This window comes from Argopecten irradians, chromosome 2 (assembly GCF_041381155.1).
Source record: "Argopecten irradians isolate NY chromosome 2, Ai_NY, whole genome shotgun sequence".
Taxonomy (NCBI): Eukaryota; Metazoa; Mollusca; class Bivalvia; order Pectinida; family Pectinidae; genus Argopecten; species Argopecten irradians.
Window position 1 is genome coordinate 57392309 of NC_091135.1, and position 12100 is coordinate 57404408.

A 12100-nucleotide genomic window follows, 5' to 3' on the forward strand; every position below is an offset into this window, starting at 1 on the left:
AAATGTGTTTTCAAAATGGCGGCTGTGGCGGCCATCTTGGATTTCGGATCGACCCGAAAAATAACAACACTTTGTCGGGACTATGTCAGGATCATTTCATGCAAGTTTCAGCCAATCGCACCTGTAGAACTTGAGAAGAAGTTCAAAATGTGTTTTCAAGATGGCGGCTGTGGCGGCCATCTTGGATTTTGGATCAACCCGAAAAATAACAACACTTTGTCGGGACTATGTCAGGATCATTTCATGCAAGTTTAAGACAAATCGCACCTGTAGAACTTGAGAAGAAGTTCAAAACGTGTTTTCAAAATGGCGGCTGTGGTGGCCATCTTGGATTTCGGATCGACCCGAAAAATAACAACACTTTGTCGGGACCATCTCAGGATCATTTCAGGTAAGTTTCAGCTCAATCCCACTGGTCAAACTTGAGAAGAAGTTCAAAATGTGAAAAGTTAACGCACGGCGGACGGCGCACGACGACGGACGAAACATGATGACTATAGGTCATCCTGACCCTTTGGGTCAGATGACCTAAAAAACTGCATAAAAAATATTCTCCAATAAATAATATTGTCTACATGGTAATTCTAGAATTCTTGACTTAAATACAAAGGATACACAAGTTTATCCTGATCCATTTCCTTTAAACTGTACACAAAAAGATTTCCCATCTCATCAACAGCACCAAAGATGACATCGTCAGTGTGAGCAAAAGCTATGTCTATAACTCTGCCAGTGAAATCCTTTAACAAGACTCGCTCAGCTGTCCTGCGATTTATAATCCGCACAATACCACCAGATTTCCCTGTAAAAATTAAACATAATAGTTTTTATGTGTCTGACTTATTTTCATTTAGAGAAACAATAAATAATGTTTTACATCATTTGTTGAATCAAATGCAGGTTTCCAGAGTGAACATGATTAACCTAGAACCTAGGAGCATGTTTAGTACTGTCAAGTTGCTAATATTCGCAAAGGTTTTAATTGTGCTAAATTTGCAAAAAATCCATCCCAATTCACAAAATTTATCAAAATCATGGTATCAAATATTATAGCCTATCATATGAATGAAGCTTTCAAATGCTACAAAGATAAATTGAGAAAATAAACCCCTGCAAAAAAGTTACAAACAGTAAATCACAAAATTTAACACAGTAGAATGTTCAGTGACTGTCTGTGATTGTTACTGATTTACTGTAAAATCCTTATAATGTAGATAATCCTCCTGAGATCATTAATATTTTTACCTCTGAGAGTGTACGCTGCGTGTAAACTGTTCTTGTGGATGGCCACTAGGTTTCCTATGTAGTGAATTGGTTCCCAATCATACTTTACCACTGGTGTAATCTTCACCTGTAGTACAAAACAACACATAAACTGACGAAATTTAACCACTTCTGTCTTCATGATCTATCACAAGTACACATTATTATCTCATTGAGATAACTTTAAGTGCTACATTGTTATCTAACCAATGCATCACTCCAAATTTCTGTATCTCATTTGTCCTAGTAAAATTCAAAATCACTTACTGCAAACAGTAAAATAGAGACTTTCCCTTATTTGCAAGTTCCTTGATATTTTCAAAAAATATCCACTTCAATTATTGCATCAGAAATTGGATCTCTACCTATGAGATCAATATTTTGTTATAAATCTTTTAATTCTGACTCTGTAGGAGGCTTGCTTCAATTTTTTATTCTAAAACATAAAAAGATCAAAATATGAGAAGGTAGCAAACCCTATAACTTTCAAATCAAAAGATCTTAAGCAAAATATCAGCAAATCTTTCAAAAGGGAAAAAGCATGTTAATTATGTTTATGTTGAACTTCAAACTTCAGATAACATTGTTTGATTATATCTTATTTCAGTATAAAGTTTCGTGCGACTACTCTATTTTGTGGCCTGTGACATACCATATTACTACCTGTCGTGGCCTGTGACATACCTTATTGTCTGTCGTGGCCTGTGACATACTTATTACTATCTGTCATGGCCTGTGACATACCTTATTACTATCTGTCGTGGCCTGTGCTGTTGGCCTGTGACATACCTATACTATCTGTCTGGCCTGTGACATACCTTATTACTATCTGTCGTGGCCTGTGACATACCGTATTACTACTGTCGTGGCCTGTGACTACGTATTATATCTGTCGTGGCCTGTGACATACCTTATTACTACCTGTCGTGGCCTGTGACATACCTTATTACTACCTGTCGTGGCCTGTGACATACCTTATTACTACCTGTCGTGGCCTGTGACATACCTTATTACTACCTGTCGTGGCCTGTGACATACCTTATTACTACCTGTCGTGGCCTGTGACATACCTTATTACTACCTGTCATGGCCTGTGACATACCTTATTACTACCTGTCGTGGCCTGTGACATACCTTATTACTACCTGTCATGGCCTGTGACATACCTTATCTCTACCTGTCGTGGCCTGTGACATACCTTATTACTACCTGTCGTGGCCTATGACTTACCACCTGCTGTGGCCTGTGACATACCTTATTACTACCTGTCGTGGCCTGTGACATACCTTATTACTACCTGTCGTGGCCTGTGACTAACCTTATTACTACCTGTCGTGGCCTGTGACATACCTTATTACTACCTGTCGTGGCCTATGACTTACCACCTGCTGTGGCCTGTGACATACCTTATTACTACCTGTCGTGGCCTGTGACATACCGTATTACTATCTGTCGTGGTCTGTGACATACCGTATTACTATCTGTCGCGGCCTATGACTTACCACCTGCTGTGGCCTGTGACATACCTTATTACTATCTGTCGTGGCCTGTGACATACTTTATTACTACCTGTCGTGGCCTGTGACTTACCACCTGCTGTGGCCTGTGACATACCTTATTACTACCTGTCGTGGCCTGTGACATACCTTATTACTATCTGTCGTGGCCTGTGACATACTTTATTACTATCTGTCGTGGCCTGTGACATACCTTATTACTATCTGTCGTGGCCTGTGACATACCTTATTACTACCTGTCGTGGCCTGTGACATACCTTATTACTACCTGTCGTGGCCTGTGACATACCTTATTACTACCTGTCGTGGCCTGTGACATACCTTATTACTACCTGTCGTGGCCTGTGACTAACCTTATTACTACCTGTCGTGGCCTGTGACATACCTTATTACTACCTGTCGTGGCCTGTGACTAACCTTATTACTACCTGTCGTGGCCTGTGACATACCTTATTACTACCTGTCGTGGCCTGTGACATACCTTATTACTACCTGTCGTGGCCTGTGACATACCTTATTACTACCTGTCGTGGCCTGTGACATACCTTATTACTACCTGTCGTGGCCTGTGACATACCTTATTACTACCTGTCGTGGCCTGTGACATACCTTATTACTATCTGTCGTGGCCTGTGACATACCTTATTACTATCTGTCGTGGCCTGTGACATACCTTATTACTATCTGTCGTGGCCTGTGACATACCTTATTACTACCTGTCGTGGCCTGTGACATACCTTATTACTACCTGTCGTGGCCTGTGACATACCTTATTACTACCTGTCGTGGCCTGTGACATACCTTATTACTACCTGTCGTGGCCTGTGACATACCTTATTACTATCTGTCATGGCCTGTGATATACCTTATTACTATCTGTCGTGGCCTTTGACATACCATATTACTACCTGTCGTGGCCTGTGACATACCTTATTACTACCTGTCGTGGCCTGTGACTAACCTTATTACTTCCTGTCGTGGCCTGTGACATACCTTATTACTATCTGTCGTGGTCTGTGACATACCGTATTACTACCTGTCATGGCCTATGACTTACCACCTGCTGTGGCCTGTGACATACCTTATTACCACCTGTCGTGGCCTGTGACTAACCTTATTACTACCTGTCATGGCCTGTGACATACCTTATTACTATCTGTCGTGGCCTGTGACATACCTTATTACTACCTGTCGTAGCCTGTGACATACCTTATCTCTACCTGTTGTGGCCTGTGACATACCTTATTTCTACCTGTCGTGGCCTGTGACATACCTTATTACCTGTCGTGGCCTGTGACATACCTTATCTCTACCGGTCGTGGCCTGTGACATACCTTATTTCTACCTGTCGTGGCCTGTGACATACCTTATTTCTACCTGTTGTGGCCTGTGACATACCTTATTTCTACCTGTCGTGGCCTGTGACATACGTTATTATTACCTGTCGTAGCCTGTGACATACCTTATCTCTACCTGTCGTGGCCTGTGACATACCTTATTACAAACTGTCGTGGCCTATGACATAACTTATTACTATCTGTTGTGGCCTGTGACATACCTTATTTCTACCTGTCGTGGCCTGTGACATACCTTATTATTACCTGTCATGGCGTGTGACATACCTTATTACTACCTGTTGTGGCCTGTGACATACCTTTTTACTATCTGTCGTGGTCTGTGACATACCGTATTACTACCTGTCATGGCCTATGACTTACCACCTGCTGTGGCCTGTGACATACCTTATTACTACCTGTCGTGGCCTGTGACATACCTTATTACTACCTGTCGTGGCCTGTGACATTACACCTGTACTTGATACAATGCCACTACTGCCCTTGCTTGCCATGATATCCACCTCTCGTCCATACACGCTGAAACTATTCACTGTGTCGGATCCTTGTAAAGTGCTGTGTAAAAAGTATGTGCATAAACAGATGTTAAGAGGCAGTCAAAATAATATATACGTTAGTCAGTAACAATCAGAATGAATCATTTATACTTCATGCGCAGGTAAAATAAAGAAACAAAAGTAGGTTTTTTTTCAAACTTCTAAAATCATTACAAATTAAGAAAAAATATCTCAGTAACAAAACAATGATTCTATAAATAAATAATCTATAAACAAAACCTTACATTAACTGGCGAGGAGCTGGACTGTCATATATGGTCTTCATCAACTCGGTCAAGGTTGGGTTTCCGGTGGTTCCGTCACCAGAGTTACCTGGGTCCACACTGTAACAACAATAATGACAACCTGTTAGGATCATATGAATGTTGTTAAAATGGAAATCTGCTCTTTCAAATTGAAGTATCAAAAATCTGGGTACCACATGAACATATACAATATCTTATAGCAAAGATATAAAAAGTCATATAATGGTAAGAAAATAAAGAAATACTGTTTTTCCTTTCTATAAATACCTTTCGTGAATTTGTAGTGATCCAGTCACATTCCCAGAAGACATAACTGAAAAGAAAAGGAGAATAGATCAATATAAGTACAACTTACAGTCCATATAATATATGTGTACATATACATTGCTTTCTGATGTAATTTAGACAAATTCAGGTGATATCAACAAACAACGAAGAGTGTATATAATATGTTGCATCATATTGCAATATTTCATGTTATACTTTTGGAAAATTTAAATGGCTTTCTTAATTAAAATTATATAACATACTATGTCCATGGTAATTACAGCTTAGTTTCTTATTCAGTGATTTAATGACATAATTCTGAAGCTGTATACACCCTACTAGGGTAAGCAAATGAGGATTTCAAATTTAGGTTAACTATATAAATCTTTGAAATTTATTTAACTTTATTTTGTTTTGAGAAATCAGGACCAACTTCCTATCCATGACACCACAGGGCATCCAGTAGGCCCTTGAGAGCATGTTTTTGACTCCCAAAAATCAGATTTCAAATAAAATCTGTTTAAAGTCAAGGGTCAACTGGATGCCCTGCACCAACTGAGTGAACTGACAGCACGGCATCCACCATATATCATCTACATAATTAATGTACAATGCAGTTAACCATGTAGTCTGTGGCAGTTTTTTTTTTTTTTTTTTTTTAACTATACTGGCAAGTGACCAGTTCTCGTCGAGTACGAATTCTCGCCATGGCATCTGGATCTGTGATTTCCATGCAAATTTAGTCAATAAAGCCTTCTTCTGATAGAAGACACTACCATGCTGGTTTCCACTAAAAATTGTCTCAAAATTCGTCTGAGAGTGTGATCATGCCAGGGATCAATCTAGCTCTGATTTATTACCGTTTATGGGTAAATTTAATTTCCCCTCAAGGAATGAATTCCCCTCTGGCCTAAAATTTCCCTTAAGATTTAAAAAAATACCCATTTGAAGCTAAAAAATGACTGTTTTGTAACACAATTTCCCCTGTGACTTATTTTTCATTAATTTTTTTATACTTTAGTTTGCAAATTTCTTCATTCTTATCATATAGCTACTGCCTATTTTGTGATAAACTCAAATTTTTTATTATCAGGCTTAAAATTTTGCTTTACTAAATCTAAAAATAAAATTAGTTGTTTTACAGTACTTTTTCGTCAAAATGAATATAATTTTGGACATAAATAAGAAGATTCAAATTCCCCTATATTTCGTCAATCTTTTCCCCTATTTTGAAAAAAGGGTAGTTTCCCCCAAAACCAAGATTGATCCCTGCATGCAAGTATATATTTTGCTATGGTGAGAATTGGTTCTCGGTGAGAACTGGTCGCTTGCCAGTACTGTACTATTGTATATTTTAGAAATTTTAATGTATTTTTTTTTTAATCCTCATCAGAAATCAAAGTTGACAAACATAAATAGCAAAATCTCGGATTTGTGTGCAAATAGTTGACTGTAAATAAGACACTTGAGCTTTTTTAAACGCACTCCACTCAATTTTGTACGCCCATAGGAACTTGAGAAACAGAATACACAGAAAGAAGATGCCGCGGGAAAGAGGTCTTTTTGAAAAGTTGCAAAATTTTCCAAACATCAAATTCCGACCAACAAATGTCCAATGAATATGTTCATATACTTATTTTGAAATAAAAATATTTTTAATAAAAATACTCTTCGAAAGCAGTGATTCAATAACCAAAATTTATAACACACCGTGTGATTTTTGCAAGTTTATTAATTCTTGCAAGAGGTGGCCTGTATCCCCAGTTGTCCCCAGCGAGGATGTAGTGCTATCTGCTGGATCCATGGCTTCTTAAGTAGATTTAAATTAAGAATATATAACACACAATAGCTGGCATCAGACCAAATGACATATGGTGTCTAATTATTCCTAAATTCAACGTTTCTTGGGTTGTCTAGAACGCGAACCTGCTCGTCGTCCATCAAAATATGGCGGCTGCCATGCGATATCGCAAGTTCGAGATTTTTTAGTTTGGCAGAATAAATCGACTGTATAGCACATATATAATTAAAATCAAATATGATAGCAAATGAGGTCATATTTTGTGTAAATTATTTAAAATAGAATAAATAAAAATATCTAACATTATTTTGGAAATCTTTCGTGTGTAAGTTAAAAAATGTTATATGTAAAACCGCGGGAACTTAGAAAAAAGCCTGCTACAGCCACATCCCACAGTCACATATTGTCATAAAGATGTCGCAGTATTTAGGAAAACGAAAAGTATATAGATCTAATTATGACATATGGACAATAGTAGATTTAAGAAAACCGAACAGGAAATAAGTGTTAAGACAATCGTATAATACAGCATGGCACATTAATAAATGATTCATTAAGAATCATTAAAGATGCTCCACCGCCGACAGAGCATAAATGATTTTCTTCACTTGAACAATAATTGGTGTTTAATCGTGTATATATATATATATATGTGTCTAATTAACATAAAAAATAATATCAAATAACATGTTTTGCCTTTGGTGCATGAGCAATCAGTACTTCATTCCATATAGGATATAATGCCACGTAAATTTCTTGAGTACTGCACTCATAACTAGAAGTTTTTATGATCACTAGCTGTTAGTTACTGGTTTATCACCTACATGACTGCGGCTGTAGGATACGAATTACTTTAAGTAGTAAATATAGGGCAAAGAAGTAATTCTAACAGTGTGATTGTCAAATTTTCAAGGCAATCTGCTCCTTTGTCAAGACACTTTAATTATAATACTTATGATGGTAGCTGTTTCTATTTAATTTTTTCAGTTAATCTACAGTCCAGAGACAGATGATGGCTGTTCTTATTCACCAAAGACATCAATGCAGGATAAAAGGAAGTCCATTGGTGAATGGCAAAGCTTTGGGGAAGGATTTTCAGGATTCGGTGGAGTTGAAAGTAATAATCCAGCAAAGCGGAAAAGAACACCACTAAACAAAGAAAAGATAGCTAACACATTTAGAATAGACCCTTTCAAAGGTTTGTTTGCAAATCATGTTGGCCAGATGCAGTGATCAATCTACAAATATTTTTCATGGGTCGTTTTTTATCTACATGGCCAAAATAATGGCTCCTAGCTACTGTTTTAAACTAACCAATTTCAAAAAATAATATAGTTTATTTAAAAATTTCTTGAGTACTGCACTCCTAACTAGAAGTTTTTATGATCACTAGCTGTTAGTTACTGGTTTATCACCTACATGACTGCGGCTGCCTATATTGCTAGCTTTTATCTCACCGCCTATAAATTCTGTTAGCGTACTGTCATTTTCAAATATGAATCTTGATCTATATACCTTTAGTTACCACTTTTATATTTATATCAATCGATCATTATCATAAGGTCAGTGTTTTCACCATCCAACACCAGATTTATAATGATGTTGAAATAACTCAAACGGTAAGTTATATAGAGGTTACACAATGAGTTGTTGTTAAATATTGAATTTATTCCACATGTGAGTTATGTTTTAAAAGTCACAAAAGACACAAGCTTTAGCGAGTGTCGTTAGTAACTTTTAAAAAATAATACGAGTGTGGAATAAATTCAATATTCAACAACCACAAGTAGTGTGACCTGCATGTTTCTACCACAATCATATTCGATTTTAGCCGTAAATACGCCAGGGATACGGTAATGTGTATTTACCGAAATATGCAAATAAGGTGTAGTAATATTTTCATCAGCAAAAGGACACTAATTAGTATTCAAAAGTCATCGTTTGATAAAGAACACATTGATATAAAATTCTTCCAATTGTGAACATCTTTAGGGTTAAATTATACTCATTTAACGTCTTATTGAGTTCAAATCTTCATAGTTGCTTCCAGAAAATAAAACTCAATGTCGGACAACATGTATACATGTGAAATCATTTGCACGACACAACACAGCATTTCCCGCCAGATAATCATCAAGCCATTACCATCAAGATCAAGTTCGTTTCATACACGTTAAATCTATGAAACTCATCAGTAAAATTCTTGTCTGTCAATAAGTATTATTAGTACTGAAGGTCAATTTAACATTTATCAAAAATGTCATGTATTTTGACACAACGACCACGACACATACGCTTTCCAACAATAGTTTTGGACATCAAACAGCGATCACAACATAGAATGATGCCTATTGTGGTAGAAATCAAAATAATCCATTATTAAAGTTATACTGCTGATACACCATTTTACCATGTTAAAAGCTCATCCTTAAAATTTCAATTTGTTCACATTCCTACTAATTTAGTCTGTGTGCAGTGCACTGTGTGTGTATATGATAAATCCAGCTTATATAACTTAATGTATTAAAGCAGTTGACGATTCCATTGCTTGGAGCTCCAGTGATGATGAGGATTCCAAACAACCGATAAAGGAAGAAAATCATTTACTGTCGGTTAGAAAATCGGGTCACAGCAAGTATAAGGCAGGTGAACTAAAGAACCTTGGGATAACAGATGTTGTCATCAGTAACGATGAGTCGTCCTCTGAACCCAGCTGGAGTCTCTCTGGGGCGCATAATAAATATATCAGAAGTGACACAGAAAATATAGCAGGAAACCAATCTCAGGTACATGTACTTATCTCACTGCAGTTATACATGGGGTAGTTGAGTTGTCGGTCACCTCTGATCATTATAAAGGGCATCACCTGTGTAATGATCAGATCAACTTTTATATCAACTGATTTTAAGCAAAGGTCTATGATGCTTGTGAAAAATGTACATTTCTTTGATTTTTGCATATACAGTAAAACACAACAAATTCATGGTTAAAACATTTAGGTAGTAATATTCACCCATCAAGGTTCCTATAAGATGTCTGTTAAGTATATGTATAAAAAATTATGCTTATAATGAAGTGATTTTGTTGGTTCTCAGAGATTTTTTAATCGTGTTTTATTGTAAAAGATTTCATTCTGTTAACTTAGACAATGTTTTAGTTTCTTTGATTTAATGAGATACTGATTGATATCTTTGATTTAATGAGAGAGTGTTTGATATCTTTGATTTAATGAGAGAGTGTTTGATATCTTTGATTAATGAGAGAGTGTTTGATATCTTTGATTTAATGAGAGAGTGTTTGATATCTTTGATTTAATGAGAGAGTGTTTGATATCTTTGATTAATGAGAGAGTGTTTGATATCTTTGATTTAATGAGAGAGTGTTTGATATCTTTGATTTAAAGAGAGAGTGTTTGATATCTTTGATTTAATGAGAGAGTGTTTGATATCTTTGATTTAAAGAGAGAGTGTTTGATATCTTTGATTTAATGAGAGAGTGTTTGATATCTTTGATTAATGAGAGAGTGTTTGATATCTTTGATTTAATGTGAGAGTGTTTGATATCTTTGATTAATGAGAGAGTGTTTGATATCTTTGATTTAATGTGAGAGTGTTTGATATCTTTGATTAATGAGAGAGTGTTTGATATCTTTGATTTGAATGTGAGAGTGTTTGATTGATATCTTTGATTTAATGTGAGAGTGTTTGATATCTTTGATTAATGAGAGAGTGTTTGATATCTTTGATTTAATGAGAGAGTGTTTGATATCTTTGATTAATGAGAGAGTGTTTGATATCTTTGATTTAATGAGAGAGTGTTTGATATCTTTGATTTAATGAGAGAGTTTTTGATATCTTTGATTTAGAGAGAGTGTTTGATATCTTTGATTTAATGAGAGAGTGTTTGATATCTTTGATTTAATGAGAGAGTGTTTGATATCTTTGATTTAATGAGATAGTGTTTGATATCTTTGATTTAATGAGAGAGTGTTTGATATCTTTGATTTAATGAGAGAGTGTTTGATATCTTTGATTAATGAGAGAGTGTTTGATATCTTTGATTTAATGAGAGAGTGTTTGATATCTTTGATTTAAAGAGAGTGTTTGATATCTTTGATTTAGAGAGAGTTTTTGATATCTTTGATTTAGAGAGAGTTTTTGATATCTTTGATTTAGAGAGAGTGTTTGATATCTTTGATTTAATGAGAGAGTGTTTGATATCTTTGATTTAATGAGAGAGTGTTTGATATCTTTGATTTAATGAGAGAGTGTTTGATATCTTTGATTTAATGAGAGAGTGTTTGATATCTTTGATTTAATGAGAGAGTGTTTGATATCTTTGATTTAATGAGAGAGTGTTTGATATCTTTGATTTAATGAGAGAGTGTTTGATATCTTTGATTTAATGAGAGAGTGTTTGATATCTTTGATTTAATGAGAGAGTGTTTGATATCTTTGATTTAGAGAGAGTGTTTGATATCTTTGATTTAATGAGAGAGTGTTTGATATCTTTGATTTAATGAGAGAGTGTTTGATATCTTTGATTTAATGAGAGAGTGTTTGATATCTTTGATTTAATGTGAGAGTGTTTGATATCTTTGATTTAATGAGAGAGTGTTTGATATCTTTGATTTAATGAGAGAGTGTTTGATATCTTTGATTAATGAGAGAGTGTTTGATATCTTTGATTTAATGAGAGAGTGTTTGATATCTTTGATTTAATGTGAGAGTGTTTGATATATTTGATTTAATGAGAGAGTGTTTGATATCTTTGATTAATGAGAGAGTGTTTGATATCTTTGATTTAATGTGAGAGTGTTTGATATCTTTGATTTAATGAGAGAGTGTTTGATATCTTTGATTTAGAGAGAGTGTTTGATATCTTTGATTTAATGAGAGAGTGTTTGATATCTTTGATTTAAGGAGAGAGTGTTTGATATCTTTGATTTAATGAGAGAGTGTTTGATATCTTTGATTTAATGAGAGAGTGTTTGATATCTTTGATTTAATGAGAGAGTGTTTGATATCTTTGATTTAATGAGAGAGTGTTTGATATCTTTGATTTAATGAGAGAGTGTTTGATATCTTTGATTTAA

The 12100-nt window shown here is 35.4% G+C and overlaps 2 protein-coding genes across 2 annotated transcripts in view; one reads left to right on the top strand and one right to left on the bottom strand.

Annotated features, from left to right (window-relative positions):
- LOC138316042 (enhancer of mRNA-decapping protein 4-like) overlaps positions 1-7154 on the bottom strand; it is a 65316-nt gene extending 58162 nt beyond the window's left edge. The window contains exons 1-6 of the mRNA XM_069257515.1: positions 6915-7154; positions 5205-5250; positions 4917-5015; positions 4555-4690; positions 1246-1351; positions 616-802 (exon numbers count right to left, since the gene is read on the bottom strand). Coding sequence (XP_069113616.1) covers positions 616-802; positions 1246-1351; positions 4555-4690; positions 4917-5015; positions 5205-5250; positions 6915-7008 — 668 coding nt within the window. The 5' untranslated portion in view covers positions 7009-7154. The remainder of the gene's footprint in view (positions 1-615; positions 803-1245; positions 1352-4554; positions 4691-4916; positions 5016-5204; positions 5251-6914) is intronic.
- Positions 7155-7350: 196 nt separating this feature from the next.
- The window catches only part of LOC138316043 (DNA repair-scaffolding protein-like), a 34627-nt gene continuing 29877 nt past the window's right edge, over positions 7351-12100 (top strand). Inside the window, 3 exon segments of the mRNA XM_069257516.1 lie at positions 7351-7446; positions 7993-8203; positions 9535-9791. Of these exon segments, the coding sequence (XP_069113617.1) occupies positions 7420-7446; positions 7993-8203; positions 9535-9791 (495 nt within the window). The 5' untranslated portion in view covers positions 7351-7419.